At 36.1% G+C, this 20,145-nt stretch overlaps 1 protein-coding gene across 9 annotated transcripts in view; it reads left to right on the top strand.

Moving 5' to 3' along the window:
• Positions 1-19,943, top strand: part of MSR1 (macrophage scavenger receptor 1) — a 250,059-nt gene extending 230,116 nt beyond the window's left edge. For all 9 annotated transcript variants that reach the window (XM_072950374.1, XM_072950378.1, XM_072950377.1 and 6 more), the window contains 2 exons: positions 9,583-9,771; positions 19,726-19,943. In XM_072950374.1, the coding sequence (XP_072806475.1) occupies positions 9,583-9,771; positions 19,726-19,859 (323 nt within the window). In that variant the 3' untranslated portion in view covers positions 19,860-19,943. The remainder of the gene's footprint in view (positions 1-9,582; positions 9,772-19,725) is intronic.
• Positions 19,944-20,145: the final 202 nt, after the last annotated feature.

The following is a 20,145-nucleotide window of genomic DNA, read 5'->3' as shown; positions in this document are numbered from 1 at the left end:
ATCTGTAATGAGCAGTTTGGTTTTCTGGAATGGGCCAAGTCATTTGAAGACCTTCAGGAGATAATAGTTGTTATAGTAGGAACTCCATGAGGTCAAAATTCCATAAAAGCATTCTTGATTAATCTTCATTTGCTTGTTTCTTCCTTCAAGCCCACTCCAGCAATTGCATCCAATCTCTCCTCCAGCTACAGTAACTCAGAGACACAGTCTTTCTGGAATGTTCCCAAAGCTTCCATTATCATACTAAGAGTGCATCAGGGGAAGGAACGACCTCTTAATATGCTATCTTAATTTCAGGAACTGGCTTGATTTTAATTATTTTTCAATATATTATGGCTGCTCTGATGTCCCTCTTCTTTCCTTGTGTGTCTTCTTTGCCTCCTCTCTGGACTTTACTCAGTGGCCCCAGCTGTGCTTCAGCAGAGCAGCGTGTCCCTGAACAGCGGTGGCTCAAGCTAACCTTAGACAAATGGTGCTCATCTGTGGCAGTCAGGTGGTGTTTCAAGCTCTATACGGTTCCACAAGTTGTTGCTAAAAACGCATAGCATTCCATTAACACAACGGATGTGTTCCTCAATAGTGTGTGTAACACAAATGTCTTATAAATTGAAGTCGAGATTTAAATCATTAATGAATCTAGTGGTGAACACTTGTCCTGTTAAGGACTTGTCCCAACTGACTTGGCAGCCTGACTCTCACCAGAGCTAATGAGAAGGGAAAAAAAATCAACACAGTTCCAGCCAGGTCTTTTGCACCAGTAAAATTTGAAATTCATCCACCTGTGTGCAGGATTCAGGCGGAATAGAGAGACCCAACACACCTCTTTCCGAGGAGAATGCATGTTGTCTTTCAGTCCACCTTCCAGTCCAGTTCAAGGTGCAAACACTGAATGATTTTGGAAAATTGTTTTCTCTTCAAAGTCAGAGACTCTGGACTGAGTTGTCGGCCCTGCCAATAACCGGACAGATTAAAGTTTAGTTGGCCAAATTTGGGACATTTTTCTTTACAAGGTCCACAGCTCAAATCCTCTACAGTCTATGATTTCACGGGTTCCCAGAATAACTTTCAAAATAAAAGGTGATTAATAGTTCTGTTACTACCATTTATGTAATACTTTACAGTTTAAAATACATTTTTTCACGTACTGTCATATTTGAAAGCTGAATCCTAGCAGGTAGATGTTACCTTATTTATTTTATAAATGGGCGGATGAAGGCTCAAAGAGCTTAAATCACTTATCAATGTCACAACCCCTCTTAAAGGGAGACGAGAGGGCTCTTAGGAGGTCTGAGCTAAGACCTCCATTTTCAGAAATTAGAAAGAATGGTAATGTAATTTATGCTCTTATATAATGTGAATTTTCTAAAGTAGCTCTGTTCCAGATCTTAATGAGTAACTTGATTATTTGGATGCCCTGGGTTTTTAAATGAAGAGCAAAAATTTAAAGACACTATAGATAGGTAAATGAAATATCCCTTTATTCATTTTTTAAACATTCTCCTAAGTAACTCTGGAAACTAAGACTCCCTTAGAAGTGAAATATTAAATAATAACAAGATTTCTCTGAATGATAATAAATATCTCAATATATGAACTCTGTCCCTTGGAGAAAACAATGTGCTCTGTGAAATGCAGACATTTTTATTTAATTGGCAATTTAAAAATCCAGTGGTAGAAGTGGTGGCTCATGACACTCAGAAGAGAACTTAAAATTACACTCACAACTGTGTTCTGCTTTTCTTGTCCCACTCGTCTTTTCAGGTTTGGGGGAGGGGGGAAGTAATTAGGTTTAATTTTTAAGTATTTAATCGAGGTCCTGGGGATTGAACCCACGACCTCGTGCATGCCAAGCACATCCCCACCTTTCCCCCCATACACTTATTCTTACCCATCCCTGTGGGAATCTGTACAACCAGCGAGGGATTCTTTTTAAATACCAAGTTCTTCCTTCATCTTAAATATTTGTCACTTATTTTAGCAAGATTATTTTAAAGTCCTATCTGGTGATTCAGTTTACAAACTGAGAAATTAAATACAGGACATATAGCCTTCTGCTACTTTTGAATTTTCATATGTGGAACTAATTTACTCTTACTGATAATTAAGTTATGTTTACTCAGTATCATCTGAGTTTAGTACAGTTTATTTTGATGCCACAAACTCTCAGTCTCTGTTTTAGTTATTGAGCCACTGAACCATGGGTGTTCAGTGTCATCGTGATTGACCTCTGCTAAATCACTCATTTCCAATGTAACCAAATATCTCCCACCCAGCTATTCTGCATCCTTAAATCTTGGGCGTCAGTTCTTTAATATTGAAATAAAATTGAGCACCAACCAGTCTCATGTTCCAAGGCAATTCCAGTGCCTCCTGTCTAAAGTAGTTTGATGAAAATACAGAAAAATTATATTCCTCCATGTCTCCTCATTCAGATCCCTGCCACCACTGAGATAGTAGGTTTCATAGGGTTTCTAGAAATTCGTGTTCACCTGAAGCCTCAGAATGTGCCCTCATTTGGAAGCAGGGTCTTTGCAGGTGTAGTTAGGCTAAGACGAGGTCATGTTGGATTCAGGTGGGCCCTGTTGCTAATGATTGGCATCTTAATAAGAGGAGGTGGCACAGAGAAATGGTGAAGGCCATGTGGAGACAGAGCAGAGGTCAGGGTGATGCAGTTACAAGTTGAAGGACACTAAGGCTTGCCAGGAACCACTAGAAGCTAGGAAAAGGTGAGGAAGAATTTCTCCCTACAACCTTCAAAGAAAACATGGCCCTGCTACCATCTTGATTTCAGGCTTTTGGCCTCCGGAACTGTAAGAGGATAAATTTCTGTTGTTTTAAGCTGCACAATACGTGACCATTTATTGTAGTAGCCCTCGGAAACTAGCCTGCCTCAGCATGTTTGGCTGTGGCTTTCCCCCTACGTGACTCGTTCCAACAATGAGCCCCACTTCTCTCCCTTCACTTGGGAAAGGTCCCTCGCTCCACCTGGGGATCTAATAGAATTTTACTGAAGATTTACGTAAAACAGGAAAATCTAAGCAGAGGAGTCTACAACTTAAAGTTAAACCTTAGACTTCGCTGCGTTGAAATTCCCAGCTGGCTTAGACGCCAGATTTTCCTCACCGGCCACTCTCCTCCGCCTCTCCCCTCTGGCCACTGACATCTTCTCCCTCTAGTTTCTCCACTTTACTCTATCTCAGGATATCCAAAATACTTGTCTCCTTTGACTTCCACAGTAAGATTCAAAAATCTGTTGCATTGTTTTTCTAAGAAATTCAACCTGTTTCTCCAAACATCTGATACAGGTGGTGCATTTTATAGCTAAATACCTCATTAAGTTAATTATCTTACATGAAAAATCACTTTGCTTCCTAGAGGATTTTTGCCATATTGCAAGAACTTTCAGGTCAACTTGGAACCAGGATTTTTTTTTAAATTTTTTTGTTACATTTGGAGCTCAAACATAATAATCACCATAGAGTAATAATTAATTGTAAATCCTAATTCTAATAAATAATACTAAAAAAAACCTGATCATGAGGTAAACAATATGATAATAATTGGCATGAAATAACTACATCCTCAAAAGTCATTTTAACCTCAGTTCTTTACTTCTGCTCCAGTAGCAGTGATGGATACAAGCCAAAAAGCTTCAAGAGTTCACATCTTCAAGTTAGAATTTTGTCTAATTGGGGTTAGTAGCTATGTAGTATTTCCTAATTTTTAAGGAAAGATTTGTGTATGCATTTTTATAATTTATTTAGGACTTGTGTGTGGCCCCATCAGCATCCCTGGGAACATGTTTTCTTTATAATATACTTCAAATATAAAGAAAATAAGGAAGAACATTTACAACAAACAGCTAATAAATAGTCATGTACACATCACCTGGATTTGAGAGATGCTGTCATTTTACCACATTGATTCTATGTATATGTTTTTTAGGAAATATGTAAACTGATTTTGAAGCTGCACTTAACCCTGCCTACATTGCTTTTTTTCTTTTAACATTTTTTTTGAGTTTTAGTCATTTTACAATGTTGTGTCAAATTCCAGTGTAGAGCACAATTTTTCAGTTATACATGAACATACGTATATTCATTGTCACTTTTTTTTTCACTGTGAGCTACCACAAGATCTTGTATATATTTCCCTGTGCTATACAGTATAATCTTGTTTATCTATTCTACATTTTGAAATCCCAGTCTGTCCCTTCCTACCCTCTGCCCCCTTGGCAACTATAAGTTTCTAGTCTATGTCTGTGAGTCTGTTTCTATTTTGTATTTATGTTTTTTCTTTTTCTTTTTTTTTTTTTTAGATTCCACATATAAGCGATCTCATATGGTATTTTTCTTTCTCTTTCTGGCTTACTTCACTTGGAATGACATTCTCCAGGTCCATCCATGTTACTGCAAATGGCGTTAAGTTGTTGGTTTTTATGGCTGAATAGTATTCCATTGTATAAATATACCACATCTTTATCCAGTCATCTGTTGATGGACATTTAGGCTGTTCTGCCTTCCTTGCTTTTATCAGGGAGTTTACATGTTTCTTTCCATTCATGTTTCTATGCATTTACTACATATGTACGTATGCATAAACAATAAATGGTTTTGTGTGTAATTTTATGTAAATGGCAATGTGCTAGATCTCTCACTCTGAACTTGTTCTTTCCCTTGGTTTTATGAATTTCAGCTTTATTTTAGTCATAAACCCTTTACAACAGTAGGGATGTTAGTGATTATCTGGCCACCACTTATTTTAATTAAATTAATCTTAGTTTTAAAAATAGCATAACGACAGAAAATAAGAAAAAGATTGTGTATTCGGATTCTGTCCCATATACAAAATAAGTGTATTACTGTCAATATGATTGGATACTTCCAATCTTTTTATATATCAAATTTTTTTATAATTAAAATATTAATCTTAATATAGCCACTTAATACTATATTATCATCTTCCATTTTCTAAATGATTTTTTGATAGTTATGTTGAATGCCTCTAAATCTAAGAGTATATACTATAATTAGTTCGGCTATTCCTCTATCCTGAGATATTTAATATCTTTGTTTTACTCCCTCCTTTAAAAATGAGCCTTCAATAAACAAAACAATAATAACCACTGAACTTGTTAACTTTCACTATATTTGAAGTTATTTTCTCAGATTAGGTTAGAAAACCTTCTTTTGTAAATTATCTGCTCTTTAATTTTTTGTTGGATATCTTAAGGTCATAGAAATCTGAATGAGCTATTTGTATAATGAATATTTAATATATTGTTTTTATTTTACATACAGACTTTTTAAAAGATACAGAAATTATCAGTCCTCTACTGTTCCCTCCCAACCCAGAAAATAAGAATAGTAAGATTGCCTTTCAAAAGTTAAACTACAGTCAATCAGAGCAAAGAGATGTCAAATCACCTGACCCGAGGGAACATAGTAACATATGTAAAGAAAAATGTATTAACCAAAGAGCCTTGTCCAGTCCCAGAGGCGAAATCTCACTGCTATGTCTCATTGTAAATTAATTAATTAATTAAAGGAGTAATTCACTGGTGGTGATCTGACTTCTTGTGCTGATTGCCCACAGAGAGAAAATGGCCTTGTCAAGTAGTTAAAAATATTCCTGGTTTTGAGGCAATTACATTTCTGGTTGTAAATTGAATTGACATTTAGTCCCAAGATTCTGTTTAACATTAGTCTGCCACTAAATGATAAAGCCTCTAAACCTACAAAATCAGGCTTTGGAATAGGCGAGGCTTCTGATCAGACCCTTCCACCTCGGGGGTCTCTCAGGAGACAACAGTGTCTTTTTGTCCCATAATAGGACTGAGGTTTATCTCAGTTAAATCAACCTTTCCTTCAGAATTTCCTTTACTGCTTTTACACATAGAAACTAAAATCTCTCTAGAGGCTGATGAAGTACAAAATTCTATTTCTTTTATTTAGTGTTTGCTATTTTCAGGATTTGCCAATTTAATCCACTCAAGTAGTCCAGTTTCCATATCCCAAAGAGCTCAAAATCCATTTGTCCCTTCATTCATACCATAACTCTTCATCAGGTGACAGTTGGTCAGGTATTGAAAAGATCACTGTGAGGATCCCAGTCTAGGGGAGACGTCCCCTAGTTCACGTTGCTTTGTAGGTCAGCAGTGCTGTGCTAGCTTGAGGAGGGTTACGGGGCCAAATCTGGAGGGTGAAGAAATGGAAGTGGGGGGAGGGGAAGGTACAGAGGCTGGAGGGAACATTCCAGTCCGATGCCCCAGGAACCAAGGAGAGCAAGGCTTATACAGGAAATGTGAGTAGTGATACAACTGGAGTAAAGGGAGCAAGTAGAGGAGAGGCTTTCAAAGGGTTAAACTGGAGAAGTTAGAGATTAATCACGACCTTATTTGTTCTAGCAAGATTTTCCCTACTGAAATCCTTTGTCAGTCTACTCTTGTGTTTTCAGTTATTCCAGGAGTTAGCAAGTTTTTCTGTAAAGGACCAGCTAGGAAATATTGTTGGTTTGCATGCCAGAAGGTCTGTCACGCTGTTCAGCTCTGCCTTTGTCACTGCCTGAAAGCAGCCCCAGACAGTATTTAAACTAATGAGTATGGCTGCATTCCGCTATTATTTACAAAATAGACAGCAAGCTGGGATGGGCTTATGGGCTATCCTTTGCTCATTACTAGTCATCTCTTCGAGATTTAATCACGTTTGGAAATAACAGAAGTCAAATACACTCACATCTGAACCCCTACGGTAGGTTTTGTCTGTCTGCAAAAGTTTATCCTCCTTGGTTAAGAACATCTCTTTGAGAAAGACAAGCATTAAATAGGGAAGTAGTAAAAAAAAAAATTAGTAAGTAAGGTATTAATGTCGAGATAATATATTTCTCCTAATGCTTCCACCACAAAATGTAAACCTTTTACATTGTAAATGTAAAAACTTTACATTTGTACTTCATTTTAAAGAATGAGCTATTTCTCTAACCTTCATAATAACCTCAAAAATACTTGAATCTTGAGGACAGGATACCTGCTTTATTCAAATAATTCCTGGAACCAAAAATGAAATACCTGGTACAAAGAAGTTGTGCTTAGATGCGTTTAAGTGAAGCAGGTATCATTTTGTATTTTTAACAGCTGGAAAATTTGGTCCTAGAGTTGTTGAATGGTTTAAAGAAGATCACACAAACAGTGTCAGAGGCAGAACTAAAATCCAGATTATCTGACTCTTGGATTTTTAATTTCAGTTATACCCTACCATCAGATTAATGAAAAAGAACACAAGCTAAACATATAATCAATATTTATAAATACACCAAGATTATGAAAATGTCTTTTATGAACTGGACTTATTGTCTTTGCTCAAAGACAAAGACTTCAAAAAAAACAAACAAACAAAAACACAGAACCTCACCTTCAACAAGGAAATGTGCCCCACCACCACCATTAATGCTATTTGATGCAACTGACACTGTCTTTGGCTCAAGCATCTGGCCCAAATATTTTAGAACTGTCATTAAGGAAGAGACTGTAAAATGTAGGTTTAAGTGTTGTAATCAGACATGTTCTGTCAAGAGGACTGGGGAACAGAGATACCCAGCTCGCAATCAAAGATAAGAATGAAGCAACTTAAGAGAGAGATTCTTGGATAAAAGTTAGGAAGAGAATCCTGGGCAATTTCGAGCCTTGGCTCAGTTGCTCTGGACGCCTAACTACAGTCTCTCCCCTGTGACCCACAAGGAACCCTGTGGTCTTTGACATACAGCATCTTTTCTGTTTTGATTTGTGTTTCTGTCTTCAGCCGATTATAAAGTAATAACTAAAACAGAGAGTCATTCAGTGGGCATATAGTCAGGGTTTATCTGTGTTTACCTGATGTGAGTCTGGAAAAAGTCTACCTCAATAAAGTTAAGAGGAGAATTGAGACAGCAACCCAGAAAAAAAAAAATACATAAAAATTATTCTCTTCTGAAATCTTTAAGTAAAAAGACAAAAATTCCCCAATGGAAAAAAAAAATCTGCCTGACTAAATATATTAGCTTGATGCCAGAGAAACCATTGGCATTATTTCCATTCACATAAGGATGAGTTGGCTAAACTTGGAGGAAATTGTAATCTGCAGTCTTGTAGAGAAAATGCTATGATTAAGGCTGAAAAAATGAACTTCTCTCCATCACCGAAACAGAGTAGTTGAATGTGATGCTGACATTGGAGTCTGTTGACCTGCCTCATTCCATTCTATTAGTTCAGAGATGGTCAAGGATCAGCAAAGTGTGGTCAGCTATCAATAGCTGATTTATAAGTGAAAATATTTAGGTGACAGGTAAGTACAGGCATGCCCAAACATATTTGGCCCTAAAGGATTCAAATAGAGGGATTCAGTCTCCCTCAAAATCCCACAGGGACAGGGGATCTGGAAGAAATCTGCAAGCCATTCTCCTTGGAATAAATGAAGCCAAAGTGTTGCATGCAAGCATCAGCAGCTGTTTCTCACGTAACATGCCTTCTCTCTTAAATACGGCGAATAACGTCAGATAGGGATAGCGATTCTTAGAGTGTGGTCCCTGGACCAACAGCATCAACACCACCTGATGCCAGCACCTTGCTCTTGAACTTTCCAGCTTCCAGACTGTGAGAAAGGAATGTTTAACCCACTCAGTCTAGAATGGTACAGGCTGTTGAAAGAAATTTTCTATCTCAAAGTGAAATTTTTTTCTAATACTCCAGACAGGCTTTATTTATCTGTCCTTAGGTTCAAAATGTATATGTTGGTTTTAAAAATGGGAAAGAGCCATTTCATATTTATGTTCATGGCTGCATATGTTCAAGATTTTATAAAGGTTTCCTTTATATATGGCAATGTTGATTACTTAGGCAATTGCAGAACAAAATTACTTTTAATATTGTGGACATGGTATACATCTTCCCAGAGTTTACTGCTCTAGTGATTTCTCAAAATACACAAAAATTGTCTGATTTCTATTTTATTAAACCTTTTTCAAAACAAGAAAAACACTTTGGGGCAAAATCCAGGGGACTTATTGCAAGGAATATCCTTGCTATTTCTAAATTAATGTTGTCACTATAGTTACCTTGTTTTTCTTGGTAAAGGATAGGATGTTTGTTCATCTATTTTTGTGTTTAGAATACAATGAAATACATTCTCTCTAACCTATATCATTGGACGTGTGTTCCAGTTTTTGTGTTAGTGTGTCAAGAAAACAATCACTTTGTTACATTTTTTTAAAATAGTATGAAAAAATCTCTGTAATGATAACAGACTTGTAGCTGTTAAATTTTAAAGTCACCGGAACGTAATCGTTGAAGTGTTCTCATAGATATTACCTATATTAATGTCAAAACAGAAAGAATAGATTTTACTTTTCAGATTTGACCAATGCAATGTTTGCAGTTAAACTCTTTACCAACAGGTGGTGCTAGAAAGTTTAATATTTATTCGAATGGTTGAACTTAATGGGAAAAATGTGCTAAAATGCTTGTTTTTAAACAAAAAGCATCATAAAGATATATATATGCAATTAACTATATAGATAGATATAATTAACCTCTCTTTGTTTCTGTTGCAGCATTAGCTAAGACAGTTCGACTCGTTGGTGGTAGTGGCCCTCATGAAGGCAGAGTGGAAATTTTCCATGATGGCCAGTGGGGTACCATTTGTGACGACCGCTGGGAATTGCGTGTTGGACAGGTCATCTGTAGGAGTTTGGGATACCAAGGTGTTCAGACTGTGCATAAGGATGCTCATTTTGGACAAGGTAATTTTTTTTTTAATGAAATGCAGGCATCATTCTCCAATATATACAGTCAAGTAGAGACAGGAACATACAGGATAGGATATAGGATTTCTTTAAAGTCCTTTGCTAGAAAGTAGAACTGAAAAGAGAGGTATTTAAAAATCAAAAGACATATGCTCTTAGGCAGCCTTTAATGTCTGAATATTTAGAGTCAGTCTGTTAGTTGGAGAATGTAATGCAGAGGAAAATAAGGCAAAGTGATTGGTAAAGGTAGAACAAGAGAAATAGGGAATTGGTGACAAGGGATGACTTCCTGGAAAACTTGGTTGACATGACCGAGCCTTGTGGGCATCTGGGCAATCCCATGTCCTCCCTCATCCTCTCTTCTGTGGAACTGGAGAGGAGGCCGCCAGCTTCTGCACCTGTCTCCCAGTCACGTCCCACAGGAATGAGGTGTATCCTTAGTCCATGACGGAGCACCTGTGTTCTGCAAGGACGGTGAAGAGCTTTGAAAGGGAAAGAAGCAATTACATAGGCTCTCTGTCCCTACTAATCACGCCTTCTCCTTGAAGGAGCATGATGGGAAAGAAGGGAAGAGAAATGTTACTTCCCTCTCTGTTCGAGGTTGAAGTGTATAATTTTTTCGCAGCATGTATTTTGTGTATTTTCTTCTGGATGACTCAGTCACCTGTTCTCTGAATGTATTGAAAGAGCTAGGAAGAAAATCCTCAAGAGGTAAAATATTTGAATGTTTACCCACGGTATGTTTACCGCCTCCTTTTTTTCCTCTAAATTGGCACCTAATAATAGGTTTTACATATAATTACACATATGCTTCAATTCTGAATGACAGGTTAGAAGAAAGTAGCCATATATATGTAAACTAGAATTTCAGAGTCAGTCTTTCCTATCTATTTATTCTACTGGCTATATCCGATAAATAATTGGTGTCGCTAAAGTTGATGTGGACCAAAAAAAGATTTAACCATCTCAATTTTATGTTACTCTTCTAGATAGCTGTGGGCAATAGGAAATTGTGTGCAAAATTATAGAGATAAAATAGGAGCATTGCCAGATAATCAGGTATAATGATAAAATAGTAGAGTGTGTCAAATTATATCCGAAGACTAAACAAGATAAGACAGACTTCTTAAATTCACAAAAGATATTGTTAAGTATTATTATGCTACAATTTATTGAGTAATAACCATGTGTCAGGCATTGTGCTAAACACATAAATAGAATGAGTAACAGGTCACAATTATTTTCTTTACTCCTTTACCTAAATGAATCAATTATATCAGATTTAAGAGATGAACTTAAGCAGGGACGCAGTTTTTAGAGGCCAGAAAGGTAATTTAATTTCATGAAGAGGGCAGTCACAAGACAAAAGAGTATGTGATGTCGAAAGTTTCTGCACCCAGTTTCAGCCCCTGGGCACCAGTTTTTAATTTGTACCTTAAAGGTTTGAATAGAAGAAACAAAGGAAATGGAAAACATCTGTAATCTACCACCACCAGATAGATCATTGGAATTTTCCAATTTTCCATTTCTACTACACTTTCAGATTTCAGACAGTGCAGATACAGCACACTGTACAATTTACTTCCTAAAGTGAAATGTTTTCAACATCAATAAGGTAGATGTTTTTTTCCCAGAGAAGGGAAAAAGAAAAAAATCCCCAGCTCTTAGTCACTGGAGAATCAAATGAATCAGTTAACTGTTTAGCAAGACTAACCTGCGAATCTGAGTTTCCACAGTGGTGTGTGGGGACAGATCCATAGTATGAAAGGCCATTTATTTTAAATACGTAATTGTACCAAACACCTCAGATCACTGTTAGCATCCATGACATGGACAGCTGCAGTCCTTATAGAAGGTGTACAGTTCTGACGCACGGTGCCTAACTCCCCTGGTAGATGGCTAAAAAATGCTTCGGTTTTAGAAATAATGGTGGGCAGGTGATTTAAATTTTTAGGATGTGCCTTTGAAATTTAGTTTGCTGGTTGTCGAGACGATCGAATAAACATGGACTAGCTGAATAGTACGATCCAAAAAGAAAAAAATATACTAAAATACCTTTCATCAACATGAGTTTTTTTTTTCTTTTTCGGGGTGGGGAGAGATAATTCTGTATTTATTTATTTATGTATAATTTATTTATTTATTTCATGGCAGTACTGGGGATTGAACCCAGGACCTCGTGCATGCTAAGTACATGCTCTACCACTGAGCTATACCCTCCCCTCACAAGATGAGTTATTTTATAGCTTAAATTATCCAAGGAATTAACAAGTCTGCATTCATGTTTATATCTTTAAGAAACAAGGCCAGGAGTCTAGCTTTCTAATCTCTTATATCTTAAAGTAAACTTTTAAAGGAAACCAAATCCAGAACAGCAGCAGTAATAGACATACCTTAGTTCCAGGGAAATGAATACGATTTGGGAAAATACAATCCGTGGTAGGAAAGTGAGTAAGTTGTACCCCGGCTCTGTGCCTTTTCTGAATGTGAAGACTTGCCATGGACTTCAGTGCTGTTTCTCCACTGAGGTTCCAAACCTAGATGGTAAACCCGCAGTTGGAGACCATTGTCTTAAGATGCCATTCACTTGAAGGCCTGGTCTCACAAGTGAAATACTTTTTTCCCCATGGCTTTTATTCATTCTTGTTTATACTGCTAGGGATTTCTAGTCTAAAGCACAGATAAGAAAGGAAGAAAAAAAATATTCTGAAATATTGGCCAAAAAAAGAAAAAAAAAGCTCATTATTTAAATATGAAGCAATAGAGTTTAGTCTCATGTGAAATTATTTATTCGACTATCTGGAGACAATCCTCTGAAGTTTTCTTCAGATGACTGACTACTTCTCTAAGATGAGTGTCTGTTTTCAGTGTATTTACGGTAGCTGGTAATTCTATCCATTATACTATAGTTTTATTATGATAAAACAACAAGGGAAGTCAGAATTTTGGTATTCCACTCACATTTTCAAGTGCCTGCTGAAGTGACTTGGAAAGACTGGAAGTTTTATATGCTAATGAGATACGAGGTGAAACCTTAGCTCTAATAGTTACATCTCAGACTTTCAGTTTCCTTTCCAATAAAATGGGAATAACACCAACCCAGCAGATTTATTTGGACTCTTAAATAAGCTGGCGTATAGGAAGTGCCAACACAAAGCCTGACCCAGGGTCCTGCTCAACAGGGGCAGAGATCACTGGGGGTGACACCGCCAACTGTGTGAAGACACGTTTATTTGCCACCTCTTTGAAAGGTAGAAAAGTCAGATTAGTGTGACGTTGTATAGTGGCATTAGCAATGTTTAAAGGATGGTAAGGTTGAATGTGGCTTTCCCTGTACAGAGGTGTGATTTAAGAAGCATCTTTTGTAACAACTCTCCCATGCTCCCCATTCTACTCTTCGCAGGCCCAGCTCTTGTTTCAGCTCTCTGGGTAGAGTTCAGCTCCAAACAATCGAAGAATGATTATGAGAATTTTTAAATAATAAAGCAAGATGAGCTGGGAGAAAGAACAGAACTGAGGTGATTTGCTCTGGAGAAAAAGAATCCGAGAAATAAATTTCATGATCTGGTTCCTTGTACATTGTATTGTAAGAAGCAGGCTTACATCGTAAGCTGATTTTGGATTAGACATGGCAAACAGCCTTTTTATGTAAAGCTGTTTAAACTCCTCCTCCATTTTCTATTCCTCCACCTTAAATTTACAGTTTACTTAGGAGGAAAAGAAAAAGCAGTCTTGAATGCAGAACCGAGACAGGAAAGGAAATTTAGCAATATGAGCAGAGGAGTAGAGGGGAGAGGAAGAGAAAGATGAGTTAGAGTTTTAATTATGTATCATTCTCTTAGGAAAGCAAGGAGAATCAGATTCATACTATATTGTACATTATTATCAAAATTGAAACAAGAAGAAAAAAGTTTAAATTTATCTCTTTTGTGTAATTCTCCCATTAAAGAAAGAATACAATTTTCTGAACACAGTTTCCCCCCTTCCTTTTTATTTTTTTTCCTTTATGGTTTTAAAATAGTAAACCTGGCTCACCAGAGATAATCCTTATTAGCTTTAAGAACAATTAGTTTTGCAGCTGCAAGCAAAATGATTTATAGGAATAAAGCTTAAAGCACATTCCTTTAAATAAGTTCTTTCATGCGGATGCACCTTTTGCATAAAGTGGAACATTCTTTTTTCTGAGTAGACAAAAAGGTTACATTAAGGAAGCACTGAGCAGGCTCTGGTGCCTGCCACTGTATGGGGCAGGGAGGGGACAGTGAGTCTCCTGTCTCCCTGTGCAGACTTTCCAGTCCCTCGTCCTAGTGGTCTCCCTCTAGCAAACTTGGATGAGCTCTATCAGACTTTGGTGGCACTCTGGAAATTTGTTCTAGGCGAGTATGAGCCTGTAGGCTGAGGCAGGAAGTGAGAGCTGGATCTGGAGAAGCTATCTCATCTTCTTCTAAATGTAGAGGAGTTGAGGCTGAAGCTGCAAACTTCAAAGCAGAAGCACGAGAAAATTCTAAGCCTAAATGCCATCTTTTTCATTCATTACCGCTTTTGCAGCCCATAATCAATTTCCTGAGTGGAATTTTTAAAATTACATGAATCAACTGAAGGAAATCAAAAATATAACTGTACTTCTGAACTGTCTGGTAGTGATTGGAAGTAAAGACAATCTCAAAAGATAAATAAAAAGTATCAGTAGGTCAGAACTCTAGCTTTTACATACTGCTCCCTGCACACTGAAGGTTTTAAAATGTAGATGTTTATATGTTTATATGTTGGATATTGTATGTTGGAATCTGATATAGAATTTAGAAGGTTCTTAACATTACTTGTTGGTAACAAAGACAATAAATGAGACAATGAAAGTACAGAATAATATTGTTTATCAAGTGTTTACTACAATGAAAGTACAGAATAATAATTGTTTATCAAATGTTTACTACATGCTCTCATGTAGTGCTCACAGCACCTGTGAGAAATAGATTTTATAGACCAGTTGTCATAGAGAAACTAAGTAAAGTGACAGAACTGTCAAAAAACTTGCCCAAATTTACAGAGCTATTGCAGTGGTTGTGGGGGAGGGGTCAGCACTCATTCCTTAACTTGTCTCTGCACTAGACAGAATGTCCCTCCAAGTTCTTTGTCCTTAAGAATTCATTTCTAAAGAGCTTGCTTCTTCAGGATCTTAGAATCATAGAATTCTAAAGATAAATAAAATCTTAGAGCTATTTCAGCCCCACCCCTCTGTTCTGCATATATGATAAAACAAGGAAAATAAGTAACTTCTCCAGAACCACAAAACTAGAGCCAGAACTGTAAGTTTACTCATTCTCTGTTCTGATTCTCATTTCATTTTTGACTTTGATCCAATAATAATAATAACAGTAATAACAACAACAAGAAGAATGTTTTTCTCAAGGAAGAAGCTGTTGACAAAGCACTCCCCAACTAGAAGTCTTAAAAGTGATAGAAATGCATGTCACCCAGCCTTGACTGGATTTAATTAAATTTCATTCAGAGACTTTTAACCATTAGTGACTTTTGCTTCCCCACTTACTGATTCAGCAGCTAATCTCAAATCTCATCGTGTCACTCTGTATCTCACTAACATTGAAAATATGATTTCCTCTTTTTTTTTTTTGGTTACTGAAAAAAAGATTAAAGAAACTCAGATCACTCAGAAAAAATATCAATATTTATCTTTTCAAAAGAGAAATTAAGAGGAAATGGTGTCATCTGCCAAGCCTACTCCCAAGCATCACAAACCAAGCTCGTAAATTCACAGGTTCCACGGACAACACAGTTATCGTCGTCGGCTTTGGGAAGCACAGAATCAGTCCATTTGTCCTCCTTATGCAGCCTTCCAATTGAGAAGGGAGTTGTAGATGTATGGATGGTTAGGTAGGTAGATAAACAGATAAGTAGATAGGATTACAGAATAAAAACATATCTAAAATATACACATCAATTTTGCATAGGTTTCCACCAGTCGAAAGAATAGTTCGGAGGCAAAAAAATAACAATGGCAGCACAACAAAAATCCTTGAATAACAGTTATTACCTAAAGAAATAACAAATCTATTTTTTAATCTTTGAGGTATACATGAAGATGAAATTTTATGAATTTTATGCTGCCTTTGCATTAATTTTTAATGCAGAAAATAATCTGTAAGGAGATGACGAATACATAAGAAATAAATTTTTTCCTTAGGCTCAATAGTCCTGAATATGTTCATATAAAAAAAATGGCAAATCTTTGAAAGTTATTTTTACATCTCTATTTGGGCTTTTTTGTGGTCAATAAATAGCACCAAGTTTTAAATGTCATCAGGTTCTGTTGTTTGGCTCTGTTCTCTCTCCTACTTCAAGAAAGCCATGCATCCTTTCTGAGTCTCAGCGTATTTACCTGTAAAATGGAGATAATTGCCAATATTTTACAAAGTTATTAGAAGAAGACTTTTTGAATTATATTTGGAAAGACCTAGCATGTTCACTGTGTCTGAATCTTTTCCACATAGCATGAGATCAGAGTTATTGAATGACACAATATATTTATCACATCTCTGTATTCTTGATGGGAAGAGCACTGGAATATGAGCTAGGGGTTCTACATAAAAGAATCAGCTTTGCCATCAATTTATGTGTGTGACCTCAGTTGCAACATTTACCTAAAGCGGAGGCCTTCACTAGAAGGTCAGTGCCAGAGAGAATGGATTCTGATTTTATTCACTCATGTAGGCCTTCAGAAGAGATCTGTTGCATGACTTAATCTGTTAACACAGGGGACTGTGGTCAATCACTGGTTAAAGACACTGGCTCTAGGCAGACCCGGGGTGGGATGCTGGCTCCATCATGCATTGTCTGTGTGACCTTGGACAAAGTGACTTACTCTCTCTGATTTTCACTTTCCTTAAGAGTAATGTGATACCATAACAGCATTTCTTAACTTTTGAAGGTTGTCTGAGACTTCAGTGTGATAACAGCTCAAAATACTTTGAATATTTTCTGCCACATAGTAAGCTCTTACAAGAATGGGCTTAAATGTTCATTGTTATGACCACAGCTCTGGTACTCTAACATTCATGAATTCCTCTACTGCGGCTTCTGAAAACTTGTGCTCACATGTCAGCACATTGACTGAGTAATACCTATTTGGTGCTACCCCTGTGGGGATGGCCCTGCTGGATGCTTCAGCCGTTGAGAGAATTCTTACCCTTAATTCTCTTTTCCTGCGCTGTGAAAATTCTTCACTGCTGAGATAAACATCAAGTGACTAGATCTGTAAAATGTAGAGCGGAAGCATCTCTGTACCCTGGGTACAGAGGTCATGGGGCCATACGGTTCTCGTGCTCCCAATCTCAACAGAACCGTGGCTTTCACAAGAAGTTTACTTATGTTTATTGATACAATGTCGATAAGTGTAATAAATACAGTTTATAAATGCCCCACTGTTTTGGCTCCCTGCCATGGTAACATGGAAGTAGTTTTACTATTTATGCAATTGTTATTATTTGCCTGTGGTTTTGAGTTTCCAAAAAGTTTATGTAGACTTTATATATTTAAAATAAACATGCATACACAAACATGCTCCAACGTACAAACACTCACAAACACAAAAGGGACCATAATAGACACAGAAAGAGCAATTTGTAACCAAAAGTACTCCTGGCAAGGTTTGTGACTTTGAGATCCTAGTTCCCTAATCTGTTCCTTTTTATCTGCCTTAAAATTTCAAGTTGAAAAGGTTCAATACTGTTGTAAACATTTCAGAAAATACTTGAACTCTCCAGGTTACTACTCTTATAAAGGATCAGCCCAGGAAAACCTTTGCTTGTCTAATAGAAACATTGTTTGGATCCTAATGATTTAATTACTATTATATGAAGTGAAAAAATGCAATATCCCCAGTTATCTTGATAATATAAACCTAAATATAATTTGTCTTGCATTGGGGTGTTTCTAGTGAAGGTACAAATCATTCAAAAATTAAATGAATTTATCTATCTATTTCACATGTAGAAATCAAAATCTCCTAACTCTAAGAGTAAATCTTCACAGAAAATACCTATATAAACACCCTATTAACTGTTTTTTTAGCTTACAGATTTTTTCTTCTTCAATCCAGCTTCCACATTTCTGCCAGACATACAGTTGTAAAATGTAGTTCTGATGATGTTATTTTTTTCTGGTAACTCACAATATAAAACTCAAAAATTTTTATAGCATGATCCCAGCATTCTATTCAACCTTCCCAAAGAGCCCTTCTCTCTTCATTAACATACTTTGTGTTTCAGATGCCAGGAGACCACTAACTGTTCTAATATAGCAAGCATTTTCATACTGCCCCCACTATATGGTGTGACTTCTTTTTAATCCATGGAAAACCTCCATGGATTTACTTTTTTAAGGTTTGGTCAGATGTTATCCACATTGTGATTACAGAATTTCCAATATCTGTTGATTTATTAATGTAGGCACATACTACTGAATAATTATGCACATTATTAGCCATGCACATATTGTTAATATTTATTGAATTCACAGAATATTTGAAAATCAGTCATAAATAAAAATTAACAATATGTGCCATTATATATGCTTCTTTAAAAAACAAGTCTTTAACTTTTAAAGCTACAAAAAGTCTGTTTCTAAGTTTTGAATACATTTCTAAATATGCTTTATGTAGCTCTTGTGACTGAAACATCATATTGATCCAAATGAAAAATACATTATTGATTATGCTTACACTATTAGGATATTTATTTACCACCCACCAATTTTGCAAAAGTATTTATTGAAATTTTGCTGTTAAATCATCAGTTTCTTGATGGCATAAAATGTTCTTGAAAACTCATTAGGAGGTTGACAATATTACATATTTAACAAACCCAATGTAATCATTCTTTCAGAGATTTGTTTTAAAGGTTCTGTTCCCACGTATCTTAAGTGTAAAATAAAGAACTTTTTAAAAAATATTTAGAGAATATCAGAAAAACATTTCCAAACATTCATTCTAAAGTTTTCTTGCCATGAATTCCTTTAAAAAAAACAGTTGTTGTCTATTCATTGATAAAGTAATGTCCTTATCTTGAAAGTGAAGGTTAAGGTTTGTTTAGTTAATTATCTGCTCAGTAGCCTACTGCTGACAGCCCTTGTTTTTCCTTCTACTCTGTCTGAGAAAGAATTCAGGCAGAGAATAAGTGTTAGCTCTGCCATTGTCTCGTGGTTTGCTTGTGTTTGCAATTAATAATCTATGGTCTTCTTACAGAATAGGTTGTAATCCCTTTGCTAATTGTGTTAGTCTTACTTCGGGGTTTGTTTTTTTTTTTTAATTGAAGTGTATAGTTGATTTACAATGTGGTGTTAGTTTCTGGTATACAGCATAGCGATTCAGTTATACATTCCATATATGTATACATTCTTTTCCATATTCTGTTTCATTATAATAATAAGATATTGAGTGTGGTTTAATTAAAAATAGATAATACACTTGGTAGACCAGGCACGTACCAACTGAAATACACTGAAACTTAAGAAAAGAACGCTAGGATCTCTTATGTTCCAGATATGCCTCGTACAGATACACCTAGATCAGTAAGTCACTGCATACATCAATTATTACTAAAGCTTATTTCCTTCCTTCCTTCTAAAAATAAAACTAAATTATTAAATCCGTAGAGAAAACCAAACATTCTTTACTCTGTGACTTCATAGAACTGTGTATATGCCTTTGTTACAGCTCTTACTACTTTGTATTGCAGTAGTTTAGACATTGACAGAATATAAAATTTTATGGGGCAGTAGGATTAATTTTTGAATCTTAATAGAGAGCACAGAATGTATATATACGTAATGATCAACACGTTTTTGTTAAACTAGTGAATAAATTAATGGCTCTGTTCCATTCAAACATAAATATTAAACTATGCTTATTAATACAGTTATATCTGATTTTTGCAGGTACTGGTCCAATATGGCTGAATGAAGTATTTTGTTTTGGGAGAGAATCATCAATTGAAGAGTGTAGAATTAAACAGTGGGGTGTGAGAGCCTGTTCACATGCTGAAGACGCTGGAGTCACTTGCACTACATAATGTATCATATTTTCATTCATATGTATGAAATTGTTGCAAAATGATTTTTATTACTTTGCTTCATTAAAATCAGTTTAATGAATATTTAGGGGTTAAGAATATTGTCCAAAGAAAAGGAATATTTAAAAATCACTCGATAAACATATTAAACACCTTCTACTTACTATATGTCTATATTTGAACCATTTTAACTTCTCTAGCTTTTTAAATGTAATTTTCTCATATAGTGACTTATGTATTGAATTGAATACATTGAAGTTTAAGCCTTCTGGATGACAAATGCCAC

This window comes from Vicugna pacos, chromosome 26 (assembly GCF_048564905.1).
Source record: "Vicugna pacos chromosome 26, VicPac4, whole genome shotgun sequence".
In the NCBI taxonomy this organism is placed as follows: domain Eukaryota; kingdom Metazoa; phylum Chordata; class Mammalia; order Artiodactyla; family Camelidae; genus Vicugna; species Vicugna pacos.
The sequence above is the reverse complement of the archived record's forward strand: the minus strand, read 5'-3'. Positions and strand labels throughout refer to the sequence as shown.